General features: G+C 41.8%; 1 protein-coding gene across 1 annotated transcript in view; it reads right to left on the bottom strand.

The window, feature by feature from the left end:
* Positions 1-1,481: 1,481 nt before the first annotated feature.
* CACNG6 (calcium voltage-gated channel auxiliary subunit gamma 6) overlaps positions 1,482-23,936 on the bottom strand; it is a 390,882-nt gene continuing 368,427 nt past the window's right edge. Inside the window, exons 2-4 of the mRNA XM_085616484.1 lie at positions 15,013-15,087; positions 12,965-13,102; positions 1,482-2,920 (exon numbers count right to left, since the gene is read on the bottom strand). Of these exons, the coding sequence (XP_085472610.1) occupies positions 2,688-2,920; positions 12,965-13,102; positions 15,013-15,087 (446 nt within the window). The 3' untranslated portion in view covers positions 1,482-2,687. The remainder of the gene's footprint in view (positions 2,921-12,964; positions 13,103-15,012; positions 15,088-23,936) is intronic.

The following is a 23,936-nucleotide window of genomic DNA, read 5'->3' as shown; positions in this document are numbered from 1 at the left end:
TATATTCACAGTTTGTTAAGCTTAAACCTCACAGTTTATATTTACACATTTTCTCTTATGTAACAAGCTGTTTCATCAGTAAATATCTTTAAATAAAAAAAACAGTGTGAACTCGTTTTGCTTTTTAATGATCTATGCTGATTTATATTGTATCCAACGAAACACCATGTAGTTTAACCACAGTCATTTTATATGCCCATATTATGTTTAGGCCTGCACTGTAGCATGTAACACGGTCAGTCAGCACCTGCTTTTGACCAAACTTTGCTGTCTTCTTTTATCTAATATTTCTCTAAAGCAAAGAGTTAGGGCCTCATTTAGAGGTGGGCATCAATGAGAAATGTGAAAAAACAATGGCAGATTACCGCACCTCTTGGCCGCCGCCACCACTTATTATTTAGAGGTGGGGGAGGTGCTTAATTTCTGACAGAAGAGGTTCTGCACCTCCTCCAGCATGCCAGCCACCGAAGAACAACCAGGTCTTTACTATAAGTAGGACCTACTTATTTAGGGCAGGACTTCCAGCATTGTTTTTTTCTGGACACCCCTCTCCCCCGCCTTCTATGCCTTCCCCCATTGTTGCCTATGCACTGGAAGAAGCATTTTTAGAAAGAAACCAGTGCTTTTTGTGTTTATTTATGAAAAACAAGTAAATGACATGGCGGGCCGACAAGCATAGTGGAGCTTTCCTAGAAGAGCTTTTGTTGTGTCCGCTGAGGTTTTGTTAGAGAATATTCCCCATCAGTTCAGAGAGAAACATTTAAATGCTGGGTGGGCAGAGGCACGGCCTCTGTTGCCCCAGTGGCATGGTGGCTGGCCCAAAAGGGCATAAATGATGCCCAAAGATTTATTTTACTTCCCACATAAAGACATGAACTGCAAAATCAATTTATAATCTCCAATTCCGTTCGATGTCTACCCTTTTGGCAACATAAATGCATAATCATTTTTGATTTAAGCTCACAAATATGTAGTGCAATAGCCCAGTGAAGGTCAGAAATGACATAAGATGGCTAAAACCAAGGCCAAACAAACCTAACATTGCTTTATTTACAGGTGTGCCCCATTTGTGGAGAGATATCTTCTGCCTTATATTCATCAATCTCTCACCAGCATGGGTCCTAAATAGCAAAAAAATAGGTATGCAGACATTTCTTTGACCAACTCAGATGAGCACCATAACCAGCAGTTGTTTTTATCACATATTTGCCCCATAATGTCTAGCAATAAATATTGCTTCAAAGTCTTGCAGGGCATGGCTGGAATTTCAAATGTTTTCAATATAAGATGTAACACAACCCTCTTCACCTCCCAGAGCAAAGAATTGATCTAACAAATCTCTGGTCGGCAGAAACCTAGATAAGACAATGGTAATTCTGCCCTCAAGTTGCTTCATTATGCCTCTGTCTTTGTCAATGCTTCAGAATGAAATGCACCAACTTATTTTCCTTGTTGTTTTACAAAGTACACAGACAACAGGATGCAACTTACAATATCTATCTCCTTTATATAAACAAAGATTTAACAATTCATCCCTCAGCCCTGAAGGTCTCCTTTCCTTCTGCAATGTAAGGGATAACACTTTAGATGTCAGCTATAGGCTTTTAAATGTAGGCTCCGTCTTCTTTATATATGTGATTATTTTCTGACTGGCACACAGCAGGGCATGAAGATAGCATGATTGATTGAGCCCCCTGCTCAAGAAGGCTTTGCCCAGGACACGTCACTTTTACCAGAAGAACAATCAACACAGGTTTCTCCAACTTTTCAACACTGTACGTAGCATGATCTCTTTTCACCCGTTTCAGAATGACGAAAGGTGGTACCACCTTTCCAAGAGCAGGGCTGGTGACCGTCGAGATCCTTGTCTTGCTAAATGTGCCTTGTCCTAGCCTAAATGCAGCTGCAATCACTGAATGATGATGAAATGCTACTGCTAGGGTAAAGGCAAGGTCAAGAAGCTGTGGTTAGATGCTCGCTCTTCATTGCATTCAAATAAATGGGACATTTGGCCTTTTCCATCATGATCCTCTGTTACCCAGCATAAGGCAACCTGAATTCCACTGTCAAGCCTCTCAGCCTATATCACAATGAGGAGATTGCACTGCAACAACACTTAAAATCCCTCCTCCTCAAACTTGCAAGACATCAGTCAGTTTGAACTAATTCATGGTAGTGATTACCAGCCCAAAATACAGATCAACTTAGACTTGCTCTGTGGGACTACTTACCACAGTGGTAGTAATCTTTAATAAAATAGGGATAATTAAAACCACATTGGTCATTGCTCCTATGTTGGTATGTACCACCTCCTCCAATTTCTCAGCTCCCGCCATGCCCCACCTTTGAATCCCCCTTCCCGTCCAAAGTAAACACATTAAAGGAGGTTTGGTATGCTAGAAAGCTTATTTACAATGGAGACAAAAAATGATAGGTCCAACAGAGTGACTGCGCTGATGTGTCTGATTTATCCTTCACGCTCCCGGGGTTCCTCTGTTTTGGGGCTCGGGCCTGCACCACAAGTCCTATGGCCTGTTAAATGAATCCGGTGCAAAATAAAAGCCAAAATAAACAGCCCTTCTCAAATGAAGGGTTCTTCCAGTAAGAATCAGTTCTGCTGACATTGTTGTTGAGTGGTATTTATTCCAAAAATCTCCTCGGGCCAAAACATATCTATCACAGCCTTTTTAAGTACTGGATTGTGGCTCTTTCTTCATACAGTACTCCCAGGGCTTCTTGGTCAATGGCGGAAGTGACAGAATGACAAAACACAAGCCTCCAAACATCATGATGGCACCACCAGCAGCAGCACAGGCGACCGACCAGGAGTATTCGTATTCGAGAGGTATAGATTGGTCACTCTCGATCAGCCACCGAACAGCCTGACGAAAGATCTCCATGGTGACGAGCACCATCAGTCCTGCAAAATAAAGCTTTAGAGAGTTACTGGAATTTGGACAAGCATGTATCAGGGTGGAATATATAGTGAAAAGCAAGCTGGCTACAAAGGCACTCAAAATACGTATCTACTGTCATAGGTCTACTGATCAACCAGGACGGAATGGTACTCTTTGAAGGTACTCTTGTACTATTAGTCTTCTCAGCTCCTTGCTCCTGCCTAATAGGAGAGTCTGCTAGTATGGTAAGAGGAGTGGAGTGGAATTAGGGGGGCATAGCACAATGTGGACGCCTAAGCAAAGGAGCCCAACTGACTTCCCCAGACCTCGCGTGCTTTAATCTGTAGTGATACTGTGAAGAAGTTATGGAATGAGAATATAACTTTTAAATATTGCTCTATACAAAAGTTTGTAGCAAAATTATTGACGACCAAAATATCACCAAGGTAAGTATACAGGGGCAAGTAATGGCTTAATATACTAAACTCCACTATTTGTCCTTGGACAACATATATATATATGTATGTATATATATATATTTCCAAAAGTTCTCGACGTTCAGCGCGCTCTCAGTAACACACAACTCCGTTAGAATAGCAAACCACCATTTAATCCAAGTGGATTAAACAGTGGTTTGCTATTCTAACGGAGTTGTGTGCTACTGAGAGCGCGCTGAACGTCGTGAACTTTTGGGAATTTATTACCGGTGTGCTCCGCCGGGGTGCGCGCCACTCTCCTGGGGTCCCAGTAGTCCAGAAGGAGCGCTTTTGGCGGGATATATAATATATATACATATATTCAAGATACATGGAGTGGAGCTAAGAATAGTAACTCTAGACTTCCAATATATACTTAACAATATTTTGGTTTTGAATATTTTTGCTATGATATTCTGGTATTATGAAACTCGAGTAAATATTCAAACACACAACACCAACTAAAGATATTTATACAGATAGTGGAAACAGTTAATAGTTCTCTATTCTGAAAGCATGTGGGGGGAATGTCTAGGTTTACAAGAGTCACTGAGGTAAACAAAGTGCACCTATTCCTACTTGCTGATCCCTCTTTTTCCAGACTAGCGTGGAAACTGGTCATCTTTTATCCAAAACCACAACAAGAGTAAGCAACTAACACACAGAATGCTACTGGCTTAGCCAGAGATATTCTACACATGGCTGACTAGAAATACTCATCTGCTCTGGAGGTAATGCATAGTGTTTCCAACAAAACTGGAAATTATCCGCGATGACTGCTCAAAGCATCATATCAAGTGAGATGGACCCCGGGATGGCTGCTTTACGTATCACATCAAGTAGGACCGGCCGCTGAAAAGTCACTGATGCTGCCTTGACTCTAACTCCATGTTCCTCAATGGTTTACAATAGAGAAAGAATGCAAGGAGTATGACTCCCTACTTTCCATGACATGATGCATCAAGCTAAGTGAGTCTTAGATGTTTGGTACATGACTTAATGCCCTCGTGTATAAGAACACACCTGTTCAGTTCGCTGAGAGACTTTATCCAATCAATAGTATCCATTGAATATCTGGATTAGGAAATTTACTCTTCCCAATGAAACAATTTACTCTTAACATTTAGAGGCAATATAGGGAGGAAAATCTATTGTTTCATAATAAAATCCTAATCAGTCTTTAGCAACAATTATGTCAGCTCTTAATAACATTTCATCTCAATTAAAACATGTCGAATGTGCTAGAAGAAAGCAAATGCAGGTAGTGTATTTTTCTTGCATATGCAACTATCACAATAAACTCATTTGTGTCTGTCACCAGTTTGCTGTCTCTAAATGCACTGTGCTGAAACGAATTATGAACAAGAACAGGCACAACATTATTAAATTCTCAAACAAAAGGTTCCTTCATTTAGTCTATACAAGGGGGAGGGGTTTTCCACAATCTTTCTAAATAACTCTGTTTTATGGTGAAACATACTGCACTGTCATGCTGCCACATAGAATCCTAAATGCCAAATTAAGTCAAGTAGAGAACAATATACAAAAAGTCCAAAAAAAAGGTTGCACTTGTTTTACAAACCCAATGACAGACTATCATCCACTGTATATCAGTGACAGAATATATTTGACTGTATATCAGTGACAGTATATTATTCATTGGATATCAAAAACAGTATATCATCCACTGTATATCAGTGACAGTATATCAACCCTTGGTGACAGTATATCCTCCATTCTAGATCAGTAAGAGTATATCATCCATTGGATATCAGTGACAGTATATAACACCTTGGTGACAGTATATCCTCCATTGTATATCATCCATTGGGTATCAGTGACAGTATATCATCTACTGTATATCAGTGGCTGTATATCATCCCTTGGTGACAGTATATCCACCATTGTATATCAGTAACAGCATGACATCCATTGGATATCAGTGACAGTATATCATCCACTGGATATCAGTGGTAGTTTATCATCCACTGGATATCAGTGACAGTTATCATCCACATATGTAGGAATCTGGATCTTGGCTCCCTGGCTGATTAAAGAAACCTTATCCTACCCTGAGACAACCCAAGGTGGACAGGGGTCAATGAAGTAAACCGTGGGCAAGTAAAGTAGAAATGCTCTAATAAATACAAGGTAATCACAGGATCTAAATATTGTGGTCTGCCTCGGGCCACCTGCATAATTTTCAAAATTTGTGAGTCAATATAGTGTTTAAGAGGACTGAAAAGAGACTGTACAGAATTAGACTCAACCATTGATGAGGAAAAATTCTCTCAAGGATTTCAATCCCTCTACAACCATGTGAAGATAAGGACGCACTTCGGATTGTTGTCAGAGCCAAACTGGTCTATGCTCAGGCAAATATAATTCCAGGTGTGCTCCCGCTAATAGGATAATTGTAGCCCCCAGGAGCATGCAACACAAAGAATGCTTCATGCCCGACAGAGAAAATAAAATAAATGTACCTAAAGCAGAGAACTTTAGTTGTGCGTCACACATTTTTAAATGACATTTTGTGTGACTAAATGTTGCCCCTGGACAGGATTCAATTTACACTGTGGTGCCATGACCATGTGTATGATGTCAGAGCCTTCCCTTTATGACTTATACGAACCCGGAGGCATTCAGAAGGCAATTCCTTTCATCAGTTCAGAAACTGTAATGGCTGAAATGAGAAGGCGATGTATTGGCTTAAAAGGTAACAATCGCTAAAGTACATGTTGCGCCACCATGGTGCGTAATCCTGCGGGGGAACGGAGAAAGTGTCTAAGTCCCCAAAATTGCAATAGTGAGGTTTTGAACTGAGTCTTTTGACTCTATACAGCAGGAATCTTAAGGGCCAACAGATAACTTTTGTGGTGGAAGAGCACCCTATCATATTGTGCACAAATTCTGAATGACTGTGGGATCTTCTCCACAAACCTAACACCATAAAGTTATTGAGTTTCACAATATTCTGATTGTACATTGCTACATATGAGGCTCTGCAAATGACCAACCGCATCTGCTATGGATCTGGTAAAGTCCTAGGAAAACTCAAGAGAAGAAAGAGCACCATCTATTGATAGAGTTCTCACACTACCACAAGGCCCCACCGACATTTCCTGCACTTTTCATATAGGGATGCAGAAATATACATCATTTAAGCATGCAGCTTGCATACCTCTAAGGAGCTCCCTCTCTTTAGCTCCCTCTTCTTTGAAGGAGTCCGTTAAGATGGATACAATCTGTTATCTGGCTGGTATGGGCAGGCAAGCAGCCGCGTATAGGGTGGAACACACTGGTCATGCCGTACCGGCTCGGAGGGTTAGGGGTCCTAGATTTCTATTCGTATTATTTGATCACGCAAACTCACTCTACATATTACTGGTATCACATGGACGCCAGGCTGCAATATCTGAAACCAGAAAGCTTCCCTGTCCACTCTCTCTCTCTCTCAGTCATACTATCACAGGGGCTGCCGCGGAACCATGCTAAGATCCAGGCATTGCCTACTGCATGCTGGGCATGCTCCCAGCTACAGAGATACTAATGCCGGATTCCTGTACGCTCCTCATATACCGTTAGCCGATAATCCTTGGCTACCCCCCAACAACTGAGGTACTCACCAAACGCACTCTGGCTCGATATGTGTTGCGTATTGTAGATGACCTTTTTAAAGACTCACAACTGCGCACTGTGGGAGACCTAATTTCAAATAGGGTCGTGTCATATATGGATAGATTTATCCTACACAGGGTGCACAGCTCCCTAAGTGATGCACTCTCAGCCGCAGTGACAGAGCCAGCGGATTTCTCACCACTCACATTAGCTATTCCAGCGTCAGATGGGGCGTATTTAGTATCACAGCTTTACCACACATCCCTAGTACTCTGTCCAGATGTTGGAAGCAAAGCGCGTCAAGCCTGGGAACAAGACCTAGGATTCCCACTGACAGACCAAACATGGTTATATTGATGCGAACAAATGCGATATGTATCTAATAATCACTTTCATAAATGACTGCTCTTTAAGTACCTGCATCGAGCGTACATCACACCACACCTTCTGGCCAAGATGGATCCCACCATACCACACTCATGTACCAGGTGTGCTGCTGATCAGGCGGGGTTTTCACACCTGGCCTGGTCCTGCTTATTGCGAAACAACAGATCTCATTACATTCGGGTAGTGCCCAGGTCCCGACAGCAAAGGCTTGGATTCGCGACCTGATATATTGCGATACCACCAGCAACATATATGCCACATTGCAACCACTGGCTGCGCGCCCAAAAGATATCTGCAAACTGTTGGCATGTCCACTAGAGATTTACTAGGGGTTCTGTGCAGGCTACGACTTACTGGGCTCTCCTCTGCGGGGCAGGGGTGAGATGTGAATTACCTACTATCCCTTGGTACCGCTGATGTCACATGCCCGCCGGGAGGAGGGGGGATTTATGCGCACAGGCTGAAGCATGTTTATGAACTTGTAACGTGAATCCTGAAGGGGGAATGGTTATAGTATAGGGCGTGTCCCGCATTGGCTATGTCACGGAGCTTTGGATGTCCTAGGGATTACACACGAGCCATACGGTTGTTCAATACTGACACCCACGGACATAGTGTTTAGCATGGCTACTTCTCAAATTGAAGAGCACCTCTGTATCGAGTTTGATGTTTAATTTACGTTGTTTTTTTTACTACATTCTGAGATGTTTGAGATTTAGCCTCTCGATGGACGCTGATATTGTACCTTTGTGCACCACGAAAATCTCAATAAATAAAAGTTTAAAAAAAGATGGATACAATCCACACCGAGACCGTCAAGGCAATGTTGCATAGCAAACTAAGGATGTGGCATGGAGCTCTGCCAGCACCCACATGTAGTAAAGAAATTAGATTCTATCAAAAAATGTCAGGTAAGACGGGCAGGCTACGGTTTTTTCACAGGCAAACCAGAAGCGGTACTAATGATAGCACAGTGACCCATGCAGGAGGTGGCAGGTATATATTCCAAGAGGAAGAATCAGGAAGAAACACAGAGATCATTGCTGGCTCTCACTTCCTTTGATGCAGTCTCCTATACTGAAGTTCATCTCGTCAGGCAGGACTAGAATTATCACCTCAATAAAGGCCCCAACAAGCCTACAATCTGACCGGTAATAGAAGAAGCTGAATTGGGATAGAGACAAATTTTTGTCTTTGAAATTAACACCCATCCAGTTTGTGATGAAGGAAGAATTTACTTTTCTAGGACTTTGGACACTGCGTTTTATAGTTAGATGCTATCAGCAGATCTAGATTTCATCTCAGTGCTGGGGAGACTACCTGCACCGCCGATACTGGGGATAAAGAGCCAGGAATGCTCGTTTCTATAGGACCCTTCCCGTAACAGCCACAGGCTAGACATGGAATGGACATGGCATGAACTGAGCCCTAGTCTTCCTGGACCCTGATACTCTGGGTTTTCATACAATTTATAGCGTTTCTGAGGATGATAAAGATCTTGAGCCAGAATCACAGCTGTGTCCATGACAACTCCCACGCAGCAGGACTCCCTGGCTGCTTTATAGCACTAATACCCTTCAGGTGATGGCGATAGCATGAAGGGCCTCCTCCTCAGGCCCACAGGAACTCGAACACGTAGTCCCCACCAAAGTAGCCACAAAGAAAACTCTGAGATAGCTCATAGTTGTGCCTCATTTTTAATCACTGGCAATCCAAGGTGGCATCATCTATGATGAAAATACCAATTTTGCCTTATTCCAGTCAGGTAAGACATTTATAGATTGCAAATAACTTACTTGAGACTGACTGTCTAACGCCTACTGCTCTGTTAGTGGCAGCAGACGATAGGATACTTAGGTGCCGATTAGAATCCTGGAAAAAATTTCCCCGTACGACTCGTATCCGGTCTTTTTACCGTACGAATCGTACAAGTACCGTACAAACTGGCAAGTACGATTCGCATGGGAACAACTCCATACGAATCGCATTGGGAATAATTCCCCACACGTCCTCGGGTCGGAAAATGTGTCCGACACGTCCCCGGACGATTTACCGTACAAATGTGAAAAGTGAAGTCCGACCGCGCAAGTACGATCCATCCCGTGCGTCCAATGTTACAACCGTATGGAAAAAACACCGTCCGCACCGAACTCCAATAGCAACCATGGAGACATGTGCCCACATACGCGCCCAACACCCCACCCAGCCCCCGTATGTACGCGCCGAACCACCCCCCCAGCCCCCGTATGTACGTGCCGAACCCCCACCCGTGTACGTACGAGTCGAACCCCCCGTGTATGTACACCCGTGTACGTACGAGTCGTACCCCCCGTGTATGTACACCCGTGTACGTACGAGTCGTACCCCCGTGTATGTACACCCGTGTACGTACGAGTCGTACCCCCACCCGTGTATGTACGGTGTGTACCCCCAGCGCTGGGGGTACGCACCGTACATACACGGGTGGGGGTACGACTCGTACATACACGGGTGTACATACACGGGTGGGGGTACGACTATTACGTACACGGGTGGGGGTACGACTCGTACGTACATGGGTGTACATACACGGGGGGTTCGACACGTACTCACGGGGGCTGGGGGGGGTGGTACGGCGCGTACCCGGCCCCCTAATCTGGTCATTTCGCGGCGTACTTCGCTTTTCCGGCACTTTTTGGGTGCCGTAAAAATATTGCCGTCCGGACTGCTGTCGGTTCGATTCGTACTTCCTGGGTCGTGAAACGCTGCCTGAAAGCGTCCCGACGTCACGTCGGAGCATTCCCGGATCACATTCGTATGTATATTTTCGTCGGTCGGTGTTTTGTACGACTCGTACGGAAATGGTGTTTCCGTGCGAATCGTACTTGCATGTTTGTAAAGTTTTACAACCGGGTACGAGTCGGATGGAGAAAAGCCTCCGTCCGACGGTTTGTACCCGGTTTCTCCAGGATCCTAATCGGCACCTTAATCTCTTCAGCTTCTATCCTCCACAGACCTAACCTCAAAGAAGAAAAATCCAAAGTTCTTTTGCTTCTCACTTCTCAAACTTTTTACATAAACCTGGCCGGAGTTCATCAATCAGGTGTAATATAGGCCACGGCACGTTAATAGTCGTCGGGAACTAGAGGCTGTGCTTTGTGTGCTTTACATTAGAGACAAGAACAGTGCCTGTCTGCTTTTGCTCTTGGTTTTATTCCAGCTGCATTTGATACTGTTGATAATGCAATCCATTAACATCCTTGGAAAGTGCTTGGGCAAAGTAACAACTTGATTTGCTTCCATAACAGAAAAGTAATGAAAACAGGCCAAGATAGAGAAGTCCAAATTCACCTTGTTTTGGTATCTTCAGTAGACCTGCAAGATTCAGTACAATGCCCTGATTCCTTAATGCATAAAACACACTCTTCGGGATCTTACCACAGCCCTGCACCTCTCTATGCCTCAATATGCTGATGATACCCAGAGAGGTGCATCGCTCATATCACAACCTGCATGAAGTCCACTTAAGAGTAGAATTCTGCATTACCTTAAATGAATTTGACAAAAGGGGAAGGTGCTATTCTTCTCTCCATCGAAATCTAACATCGCGATCCAGTATAAGATATTATTATCCTCTACTGGTGGCATGTCCCAATGCTGGTTTTAAACTCCAAATTCGTTGGTTTGACAAAGAGACCTCGAACTTCATCTAGACGGCCAAATTATAAACATAGTGTAAGAAGATCCATGCAAACTGCACTTCCTGACCAAAACAACTGCATACCCAAGCATTCTTATGCCCTGTAATACAAGCTCAAAGGGAATATGGTCTGGCATTTTGGACTTAACTGTTTCTGGAGGAGCAGGATGAAGCCTATATGGATGCTCCCTGTAGGTAGTGTACTTTGTGCAAAACAGCAATGCGCTGGGATGCAGCTCAGCATTAGCTGAGATTAATTCAACAATTCCACCCCTCATTGTTTTTTCTTCACAGGCATCAAATCCTTCTGAACATGTGTTTTTGCCCACAATATTTTCTCTTCTTTGCCTGCATGCCCCAAACATACCATTTATACAAGTCCAATTGTATGTGTTTCTTAACCGACTCATACTAACGCTGTACCATGTTACTAATGCTCAATCACTAGGTGGTGCAACATTGAACCTTTCTGAATGTACTACAATCTGCCTTTCCGTAAGGTGCACCAGCACTCACTTAGGACTATTTCACCCAAGAGGCTAATCTTTTCTTCCATAAAGCTCCTTTGTTGTGTTCTCCTTGAAAGTAAATTCTGTATGGAGTTTAATTCATCCTTTTGTCAGCACCTTCTTATGGTTCATGGTTAGACCTATTGCTCAACATGTAGCGTCTTAATATTGGTTGCATTATACAATGAAGTGTAGCATAGCCTATTACTCACTGGCTGCTTTCTTGGAACTGGGCAGTGCAACAGTTGTTTCCCCCCCTAGTATGTTGGGAGTGGTCCTGCATGTTGGTACTGGGCCTCTTTCAGCACAGTCACTAATTGGGTCTTCACATGTGTTAATTTGTTGAATATGTGATGACATTGTGTAGGGTAGACTTTACTGAGATGGAGCAGATCCATCATCTGTATCCATAAATGGCCCGACTAGTCCCTGTGTGGCTTCTAGTGCATCTTGTTCTTTCTGGAGCCTCTCAGCTTACTTGCAGTAGTACTAACAATGGAAGGAGCAAAGATTGTGGTAGAGAGATATCAGATTTGTATCAGACTGGTACAACATGTAAATGGCAGATAAAAAACTGCTACCCTTAGATCCCATGCATATACCCATCATCAGTTGTACAGAACTGTAATCACCTGTAGGGACTAGTACATACGCTATACAACTTCAGAATAAACTGAGATGTAGTCACACGTCTCCCTTTTGTTTAGAGGTGTGCTTCTACACTGCTCATGGCGTTTAACCTACTTTGAAAACTTCACAAAGTTTCTGTAGTCTCGTGCTTTTTGCCAGTAGTTAAAACAATTATTTTGAGGGAGAAAAAATACAGCAAATATTTATTTTGCAGATCTCTGTCAACAAAAAAGTGAAACATTTATTCTAATCACCTTTTTAAATAAAAGAGGACATTTTCCCTCCAAAAATTAAGAGGACGTACATCTTGCTGTATAACAAAATTGGGAAGAATAAAAAAAAAAAATTAAGTTTGCCCGTTGGTGCTAATGAAATTAAAATTTTTCCCACTTCTAGTTCTGAAAATATATTATCAATATTGAGGAAAGCCCATCTGGCTGTTAAGTCACAATGTCCGTCAAATTAAGAAATATATTGAATTTAGTCTGTGATTATAAATATGTCTACCAGTTAGCTCTAGAATTGAAGGGACGTGTAATATGTAAATCCATACCCCAGGCCCAGGGTGCTAAGACAGAGTCCTCCAGTGTGAAATAATTAGATTGATAGAGGCCTTTGGCCACTACCCACCTGCCCTGGACTCATTTGAGATGGCTTCCACTTCGTGAAAAGCACTTCAACGCTGTTTTCCCATCATCCCGGCTGTGTGGACAGGTTACGCCAGAAAGAGAAGGCTTGGTCGATGTTAACAATAAAGTGCTCCCTTACCAGAGAAGATGAAGAAGAAGGAAGCCGGCTTAAGAAGAAACTCTACGCCCTTGCTGAGAGCCATGGTGATGCACAGGGCACCCATTGCCATCAAGAGGATGCTGATGAGAGACATGACGGCTGCTGTGATGTTGAGGTCTACAAGCAGAAAGAAGAGTGTTGAGGAAACAGATCAGAAAATTATCAGCATTAAAACCACTAATAACAGTTATCTGAGGATGTAAACAGGGATACTTCACTTTTATATTATTAACTTAGGGTGGAAAGGTTCTAATTCAAATTGTTAAATTGCACGAAGTGCACACGTTACGCACACTTCAAAACCGCGATTGCCGGACTCCGCTTGGGGCATACAGTTCTTGTAAAAATTTACCTGTAACGGATTTTCTCAGCAAAATTCCGCTAAAGTTTCCAGTTATAAAAACCTACATTTTGCAGATTAAATTATTGCTCGTTTTTTAAACGTTGCAAGCATTGCGAAGTGACAGGAATTTGTAAACATTCGAAAACAACTTTGGGAAGTTTGCAGAGGCAAGAGTCCAGGTAACACTAAAGTATGGCCAATACGTATGATAATATATTCAAAGTCCTTTAGTGTGTTGTAATGGACCGGCTCTGTGTGTGCATAACTATGCATTTCTACCGGGTGAAAAATAAAATGAACTTAAGAGCTAAAATGCAAAAAGTAATATATTTTATAACATTTCAGGCAGATTATGACCTTTTAGAGCAAAAGTCTGAGATTTTGGCGTAGTTCAAAGATGTCAGGCATGTTTATTGCTTATACAGTTTTGGTGCATTTTTTACATTTTTTTATTTCAATATACTTTTTATTGTTTTTTTACAACATATAACATGTAATCGTCAACGCTTTGTCGTTACAGGGCAGCCAAAACTGGCTGTGTTAGCTGTAGTACATTTTTCGGTAATTTTATGCTTGTCTGCCCCCCATCCACTGTCACCGTATGGGAAAAGGAGAGAGTGAAAGGGGAAAAGATAGGAATTAGGGTAGAGACAGAAAGAGATAGCATGCCAGAAGTTTACTATTTTCCTCGATAGTGTCTTGACCCCGTGGGGGTGCGCTTTTCGAGCCGTTCTGCTAGTCCTACTCAAGGCGGATCATATGGGTCTAGGTACTTGTCCAGGGACGCCGAATGTCAAAGTAATGTAAAATGTTCAGTCAAACGATTCACCAGCAACGAGAGTGTTCGTGTGGATATTGGTATTGTTGGAAATGTTTACCAATTTCTAATTCCAGCAGAAATTCTAGCTCATGTCTCCTATGAAACTGTTTATCTTTGTCTTTTCCTTTCCTTCTCTTTACATCTCAAAATGTAACTACCTAATATTGATTGCATTTTACAAGGAAGTGTAGCATAGCCTATTACACACAAACGGCCGGGCAGTGTATACATTTGTTTTCCCACCCTCTCTCCTTGTAGGGTGCCTCTTTCGGCACAGTCCCTGTTTGAGTTTTTACAAACGTTAATTTGTTGAATTTTTGACGGGATTCTGTTGAGCAGACTTTATTGACAAGGAGGGGATACATTATCTGTTCCCATAAATGATCTTAACTAATCCCAGGGTCACTCCCAATGCACTCCTCAGCCTCTCTAACTGCAATCTTTATTATCAGCCCCTCTCACTCCTGAATCTTTGTTCTCTGGATGGGTCACCTTCTCTCCTTTTTGCACAAGCATCTGCTCCATAACACCAATCAGCTTCCCTGCCTTTGATCGAGTTACCTTCTTCTTTCTTGAGCCTCCCAGCTTCCTTTTCAGTAGTGCTAACAATGGGCAGAGCAGAGATTGTGGTAAAGAGATGTCAAATCGGTGCCAGGCTGCCTCAACATGTGAATGGCAGATGAAAGGCTGTAGCTAAACGTGTGGCTCAAATAAGCCCCTTAGATCACACCCATAATTTATGGTCATTGATATGAACCTACAGATATCAAACAGCTAACAGCATACTGCATTACAAAATTCCAAACTCTCCTTTCAAAAGACTTGCAGCAACAAAGCAGGGTATAGGGTAAATGAATGTCTTACCTTTGTGTGTGGTGCGTTGAAATATTTGTGCTTCATCGCCCGAGGTGAAGAACTTGAAGAAGGAGCAATTGGATACTAGAAGAACGAAAAAGAACATCATGAACTAGTATTCAACCAATGATGGAATCATTCTCGAGCATCAGTTATTGGGGAAGAAGTTATATCCCATTATTATGAAACTCAGAACTCCTGCAGTGCCTGATGACACTCTCCCACATGAACATTTCGAGGCTCAATACATGGACTTAGTCAGTTTCTTTTGCCATTTCTGTTTAACTCCTAACACATTTGCAACTTCTATTGCATAGAACTCTGTGTTGGTCCTGTGACCTTCATCTATTAATTTGGAAATTGTGGAAAGAGGTAAGTATGCTTTTATAGTCCTATAACTGGAATGTATTCATCCATTCATTCATCAATCCATCCAACCCCTACCCCGCCACCCAGCCCTCTAAGAAGTACGGGACATGACTGCCAATATTCCCTACTGTTGCTGTCAGAGAAGAGAGGTTAGTTCACACTGTTGCCAAGTTTTTCCTCCTTTTCTAGAGACTAGAATGGATGAGTCCACATTGTAATGGTCGTTCTTTGAGTATATGTCTAAGTTACATATCATATTCCTTTCCAAAATGTATACATTTACAATCTAAAGTTGCCTTAAAAAATGGAAGTGAACTCTGAAAATAATAAAAATATGTCTGAATAAATTTAATGTTCTGGCTTCTAAGTAAGCGATGTAGCTTTCTTATAGTTGCTATATATGGTAATTTTCTTTCTCTTGGCCCCAAAAGAACCTAAGTCAAGGTTTCTGAGTTCGACATTGGAACGTTAACATGTACAAAGTCAGAAGGACATTGTCTGTCTCTGATCTATTGAATTTGCTCCTTTTCTTCAAGTGATTTCCTAAATTCAGTTCTCTCAAGTTCCAAATAGCATCCAAATGACATCTAGTTTTATTGTATCAAAGGGACTGGCATTTTATTATTGTCTTTTAAGTCATTATCACACCTAGATTTGTATATCTTTATGCCCATTGCAACACCTTTTGTTTGAATCCTAATGATCAATTGCGTATATTCACAAAAATCTTCACATGAACTTGAGTGTCAATGTGCATGGGGTCAGTGCTGCCCACATGCAAGGAATGGTGAAACAGTCAGTGCATGAATATTAACCTAACATTCGCTACAAGTGGCATGTGTATATCCATTTCTCCTCTGTGGAACATGCTCAAGAAACACCATACAAAGTACCATCATTTAATTTGATGCTATGGTTTTCCAAAGTTAACTTGTACTACCAACAAGAAGAGCCTCTATACAGCACGGCCCTTATATCATGCTTACGTCATGTCTTCTATAGCAGAGCATTTTTTAAAATCTTTCACTAATTTTTTTGAAATGCAAATCATATGCAAACAAACAAAACGCAGGTGCCCTCGCCATCATTTTGTCATATATATTATCAGGGAGTGACATTCTCTTTCACTCTCATCCTTCCTTTTCAATTGATGCTTTTATCACAAACAGCTACAATTGAGCCACATTTACAGGGACAAAGGGAAACATGGATCCTCATGATATGTAGATGAGTATTGATCTGGCTTCGTGACTCACATCACTCAGTGCAACATCACTGTCACCCTTCTTAATTGGCCAAACCTTCTTTTCCTATCTCCCATCCTCCATATCCTTTTTTAAAATTGTTAAGTGAAACTAGCATTTATAAAAAATGTGAATTTTTGAATGATACAATGGTGTAAAATAAACTAAATCAAGGTATTTAATGACGGCTAGTGGACAAAGAAAGAAAGAGTGGGACCTGAGAAAATATGTTGGAGAAATCAATTATAATGATGTTCTTGACCTTAAAAATGGATATTGGCAAATATCTATGTCTGGTGAATACAAAAGAAACACACATTCTGTAATTTAGATGGAGTCTTTTTAATTAGAACGCCCTGCAACGTCTCCTGTGGCAAAGAGTGGACTTTACTGAGATGATGGATATTGGTGTATTGATCATACATTGATTCTACAAAACTAAATAACCTCCCACAAACCTGGTGAGCAACTAATTAAGAAAGGGAAACAGCAAAGTGGAGATGCACTAAGCATGATTTAAGTTTGCTAAAACCATTCTGAAGGGTCTCAGGTGGTAGCAAAAAGGCAATTTGAGATTTCATAGTTATAAAAAAAAACTACATGAAGCCTTGGTCCATATGACAAATAAAACAAATCCATATCACGTATATTGTGCCATATCCACAAATGAACTGCATATTTAAAGAATTAAACCAAACGCTGATTATTACTTAAGGCTTCCAATGTGTGTTGTTGGAACTTTTTTAATGTTTGTTCATATGTGGTCTGAATAACAGAAGAAATGTCCTTAGAGTGTGGTAAGCAGTTATGTCAATCTGTTGATAAATTGATTGTGATATAACACATGCCATCTTAAGTTGTTTAGAAGTTAGAGTGTTCTTCCGCCGCTCATAATATTAACTCAAAATGTGTATCATATACTGTTATTTATAAGTTGCTCACTACTATAAAAGTACTAATGATATGATGTTTTCAACCTTGAGGAAGCAATTGAGCATGAAACATGTTTTGAGGCCTCTTCACAGACCCAGGATGTCCCATTACGCATAACAATGGGGCCTTATGCGGATAAAGAAAAATGTCATGTCACGCATAGTGATCTCATGACATAACTTGGTTCATTTATCTTAACCATTTTTGAAAGTAATGGTACTTTACAATGAAAATGGTTTGGGAAAAACAGGGTCATATTGAGATTATGACAAAGTGGAACAACAAGAATGACAGCATTCATTGCCATTTGTACATTTGATGTGAGTCTAAACAGTTTATAACTTAGTTCAGAAAGTCTCTGAGTGATCCTAGCTGAGGCGGCTGTCCACAGAAGGATTACTTTTTTGCTCTAGAGGTTGGAAGCTTAGAAGCTTCATGGCAACTTTGATAGTGGAGGTGAAAAAGCATGGATGGCTTTTTGGAGCATGCAGCAGATTTTAAAGTGCATTCTTGCCTATGGGGAGCCAATGCAGGTTAAAGAGAATGGAAGCGGGGAGTGATGTTATAACATTTTCTAGCTGAGTCAACTAGCCTAGTTGCCTAATGCAGAAGTGCTTTGAAAGGGGAGATGGATGTTTGGTGGGCTCCTTCTAGTATGGCATTTCGGAAATCTAGTCTTGTGATGACTAGGGAATGGACAGCTGTTTAGAGGAGGTAATGAAGTGGCAGATCTTCAGGGTATGAAGTTGAAAGTTAACTGTATCCAGCACTTTGTTAATGTTAGGCCTGGCATCCTTGGCATGGTTTTCCCCCTGACGTTTTGCCTTCAAACCTCCTGTTCAGATTTTGTTTTTGCTCGTCTTATCACTGCGCACTTTACAACTGATAACGTTTGCTAAAGTGCTCGTGCTCTCTCCTTAAAACATGGTAAGATTGGCTTAAACCCAAACAGCATATTTAATTTACTTGTAAGTCCCCAGTAAGGTGGTACTGCCTGTGTCCACGGCCTGTACATTAATTGCTACTAGTGCTACTAGTGGGCCTACAGCATTGATTGTGCCACCCACTTAAGTAGCACTTTAAACATGTCTCAGGTCTGCCATTGCAGATTGTGTGTGCAGTTGTAAACTGCTGTTTCAATGTGGAAAAAGAAAAATTTTGCAAGGCCCAAACCTGACGTTTTAAGACATATCACTAGGAAATGCTCTGGTCAGACCAGAAGGCAGGGTGCATGCAGTGTATTTAAACAGTTGGTAGGGAAAATCTATTACATTTGCTTTTCACTACTACAAGGCCTCCCTATCTCATAGGATAGCATTTTGGTTACCTTATTACATTTAATAAGTTGTAACTCCCAAATGGGACCGGTAACTCATTCATGTTTGGTGTCCTTGGAATTGTAATGAAAAATCGTAACTTATGATGAAGTCTTATTTTATATGACAATTTTGAAAATGCCACTTTCAAAATGGTGCAAAGCAAAAAATATAAATGTGAGACTGAAGGAGTGCATATCACATGAATTAGCTCAAACTGTTCATAATAGATGTCCAATGCTGATTTCATATTAAGGGAAGGAGTGCAGTCTCACATATATATATTTTGCTTTGCAATTCATCGCCTCAAGGAGTTCATTCACCCTACTGGTACAGAGGACGTCTTTAACAAGAAGAAGAGAACGTAAAATGAACTTATCACCGTGGAGACAGACTAAATGAAATGGAACGAATAATCAGCATTGGACATCTATTATGAACAGTTTGAGCTAATTCATGTGATAATTATAATATAATGGGAGCTTGGTATTTTATTTGTTTTAAGTTATTTGTTTTCCACGTAATGTATTTTAGTTCATTACATCATTAATCAGGTGCACATAATTTGGAGGAACGGCAAGACTTTCCTCTTAATTTCTTGTTGTTTCAGCACATTTTTATACTAAGTAGTATCACGGAGTTTGTTTGATGTATTTAGATTTGACACAGTAATGATGTTAAGCTACAAGATGAGTTGGAAACAATTAGGATGTTTGGGGATGCAACAAATCTAATTGTTACACTTAGACGCAAAAGATTTATTGAGGAAATGAATTTGAGCAGAAATGGGTGGTGCATTATGGGAAAGTGAGTTTCTTGCCATAATTGCAGAGAAAGTTGTATGCAATCACTGGGAATACAGTCACAAGGCTTTAGTTCAGAATCACGCAGCGAGACCATTTAAGAGCACGCGAGCGAGTGCAGCTGGTATTATGGATTAACAGCTAGGAAGAGGGAGGAAGCAGTTAACTCACGGAGACAAGTATGAGGCGGTCAGATTGCTGGTGGCGACTTTCTTTTAAGGTAAAATAGAGAGGGAGAGGGTATGAGGGCAAATGGAATGATAGTTGAACATGGTTTGGGAAAAAGGGGGTGGTGATGGACAGAGTTTCTGAATGATGCAGAATACTCTTACCAAGTCAAGAGATCATGGTTTTAATCCATCACCATTTTTTAGCTCACTGCACCATCCCAGCTCAGAACCTGGCTACATGCAAATTAGTCTGTACCTGTCCCAGTGCATGATGGGAACAGGGCAAACCAAACTACCAAGCCAATTCTTATACTGGGAAGGAAACAAGCTTCCGGGGACCGGTTTCTGGCATCACAGCCTTCGTCGGCCCGGCATGCCTGAATCCTGATGGTGCAATGAGCAAGGGACTCACGTCTGAGCATACCCTCCCACACTGAGTGTGGATAAAATCGGTTTGGGAAAAAGGGGGTGGTGATGGAAAGAGTTTCTGAATGATGCAGAATACTCTTACCAAGTCAAGAGATCATGGTTTTAATCCATCACCGTTTTTTAGCTCACTGCACCATCCCAGCTCAGAACCTGGCTACATGCAAATTAGTCTGTACCTGTCCCAGTGCATGATGGGAACAGGGCAAACCAAACTACCAAGCCAATTCTTATACTGGGAAGGAAACAAGCTTCCGGGGACCGGTTTCTGGCAGAAAACGCGCATTGATACAAGAAAGCAAATTATGCGTATTTCACACACACCCTACATAGGAGCAACTCTCAGTAATGCACCAGATATCACCAGCCAAGCTGCATGCTCTTTAAAGCCCAACCAGAAGACACATAGGGCAAACTCCAGACAGGCAATCGATAATGTCAACCATGGCAAAATGATCTAAAGAGTGCATCCAGAAACAGCCATAGGGCAATTGACAGCCATGTACATGAGACAAAGATATTGTAAATATGCATTAAATTCTCCCCTGAAGTGCAGGAGAAGGAATCACCCAGGCATGCAGTGGATCAATGTAGATAGGTAAATAATCTGAAGAGACCACTACTGTCTGATGTCAACATCATTCAATATAGCAAACACAACAAGATAATGGGCAGAGTGCTGAAACTTTTCAAACACTCACGCCCTGTCAAAAGATCTAGGTTAAATCCATTGTACTTTTGCAGCACCAGTTTGGACCTACTACACATGGGAACGGTCCAGCAAGAACTGCCAGGCCAGGTCTTCCCTAGAACAGTAACAAACATCCTGGGAAAGGATTCGGGTATCACCTTTCATCAGCCAGGCTAACTTGAATCCAATGGCACAGAGAGTAAAGGAGCTATGTCTGAGCATACCCTTGGCCACTTAGGGCACATATACCAAACACAACAAGATGATGGACGGAGTGCTGAACCTTTTCCAACACTGCCCCAGTCAAGAGATCTGGGTTTAATCCATCATTCTTTTGCTCACTGTGCCGCCCCTGTTTGGACCCAGCCATATGCAAATCAGTCTTGACTGTGCTAACCATGGGAACAGTCCAGCCTGAACTGCCAAGCCAGGTCCTCCCTGGACTGGAAACAAGCATCCTGGGACTGGTTTTGGGACATCACCCCTCATCAGCCTCCAGGCGAGCTTGAATCAAGTGGCTCAGCGAGCAAGGAATCCAAGTCTGGGCATACCCTTGGCCACCTGGGGTGGCATGGTGAGCAAAACAATGATGGATATAACTCAGATCTGTGACTGGGGCTGAATGTTTGACAATGTTCAGCAGTCCGTCTATCATCTTTTTGTGTTGCTAATATTATTCAATATCCATTAGGCTTGGGGGTGGAATTGGCTATTTTCTCTACTTTCTTCTAACTAGGATTTCTAGTAACCATGGTGTGCAAACACAACAATGGCCATGGGAACCAATATACTAGAAACACTTACTTCAGGCATTTGGACTCTAGGAGCCCGTGGGTACTTATACACAACCATCTACCTCTCATTCATTTTACAGATTTGTGAAGAGTGTTGCACACATTAAAAGGCAATATGTTGTGGCCTACTTCCTATATAGAAAGGAGAGGGTCCATAGATAACATTGATATGGTCTTTTCACCCCAGAAAGTCTACATTATTGAAATTCTTCATAAGATATGGGGGCAGACATTACTCTCATCTACTCTGTCCAGCTAGCCCGCCTATGGGTCCTATAATTCAAAGTAATCTACATATAGAACTGATCATACAAACTGACTTTGAATTGATGAGCACCTGCAACCCAGGGCTCCAAATGTACACTCTATTAGTCAAAGTTGTGAGTGCATCCTAGAAAATAAACTGTGGGCCTTATTTACAGTATTTTGACAGAATGCAGCGACACAAGCCTTTCTGCTGCACTGCTGTGCATCAAAAGAAAAGGGCAGAAAAATGCTGTACCTACAAGATACATTCCTGTACTTTTCCCCTGCTCTGGCGCACAATGGGCTGCCATGCGCCAACGCAGGCACTTTCCGCCATGGTGCCAGGGGGTCTGCGTTATAGGGATGATTGTTTTTGTGCAAGAGACACCTGCCTGCATAAAAAAAATTATGAGAGGTGTTTGCTTCTTTCTATGTGTGTTGTAGAATGCATCACACATATAAAAAGGAAAAACAAGGAGAAATAAAGATATTTCTCCTTATTGCGCCTCCCTTACATCTCCCGTGGGAGGAGTAGGAATCTGACGCATTCCCAGGTTTACAAAACCTTGTAAATCTGGAAATGTGGCAGGTTCAATGGATGTTGCATGGGATAACTCACAGCAACACCCATGGAACGCCCCTTTCACGCAGAGTAATGCGTGAAAGGGGGGGGGGGCATATTTACCAAGTCATGAAAAGCAACACAGAGTGGCTTTACATGGCCTTGTAAATATGGGCAGACACACAACGCCACCAGTGCATCAAAATAAGTGACACACCGGTGCCGCAATGGCATGTAAATAAGCCTCTGAAAGTTTAAGAAGCGTGGCCAAGCATGTTCTCATTTATAGACCATCAAACCAAATAAAAGAATTCGGGGTATTAAAATAACATGGGATGTACTATGGAAACTAGGCTATATTTGAGAAAAGCACGTTTATTATTTGTGAAAAATGCCATTTGTTGGATGGGCAGAACCTCTGCCCTCACATGTTTCCCATCCTCACTTGTCTCGCTTACCCGCATCTTTCCACTAACTAAATGTCTTTCTTGTCCACATTTCCCCACTGTGCAGGTGTATCCCCTAGCCACAGGTTTCTTTATCTCAGTGTTCCTTCCCAAAGTCCATTATTTACCCTGGCCTAGCTGTCCACCAACCCTACTTGTTACTATTGCACAAGTGTTATTCCAAGCCTAGTGTTGATGTAAGATGTGGTATGACTGGGTTTGGGGAAGGTGACTGTGCTGTGGTGTTACGTGGAGAGGTCTAGTGTGGGGTAGGTTGAAGTGCTGTGAATGGTTTAAAATCTTGAGGGTCGGGATTGTATGAACTGGTGAAAGGTAGTGTTGAGTGTTGCAATGATGCATAATGTGGTATATTGTGGTAATGCTTGTTGGACAGTAAGCAAAGTTGTGACGTAGTGCTTATGTGGTGTGGTGATATATGGTATGGTGAATGGTTTATCTTATGTTATGTTAAGGTAAAGTTGCGTGTTAGGTAATTGTGATGTGTCATTTTCATATTTTTCAGAGTGGTGTGACATGATGGGGTCTGCAATGGGATGCTATTATGTCACAAAGTCTTTTGTGGTTTTATATGGTATAGAGTTGGGTACAGTAATGTTGTATGCAAAGGTGTAACAGCTGTGGTATGGTTATGGTCGGGAATGGTATTGTGTGATGTGGTGTTGGATTGTGTGTTACATCATGCATGCAAGCTATGGATGTTTTGTGAAGGAGTGTTTTTGAATGTGGTCCGGTGCTGAGTACTGTGATATTGCATATGTGGTGTGGGATAATGCGATGTGGTGTTCTTGTTGTGGGACTTGGCATACAGTGATATTTAGTGTTAATATGCAGTGGAATGTGGTGTTGTAGGATAGTGTAATGTAGTGTTGAAAGATGATATGATTATCACATGGTAAAGATATAATCCTGCAT

The sequence above is a fragment of the Triturus cristatus genome, chromosome 7, assembly GCF_964204655.1.
Source record: "Triturus cristatus chromosome 7, aTriCri1.1, whole genome shotgun sequence".
Taxonomy (NCBI): Eukaryota; Metazoa; Chordata; class Amphibia; order Caudata; family Salamandridae; genus Triturus; species Triturus cristatus.
Note: the sequence above shows the minus strand (reverse complement) of the source record. Positions and strands in the feature narration are given on the sequence as shown.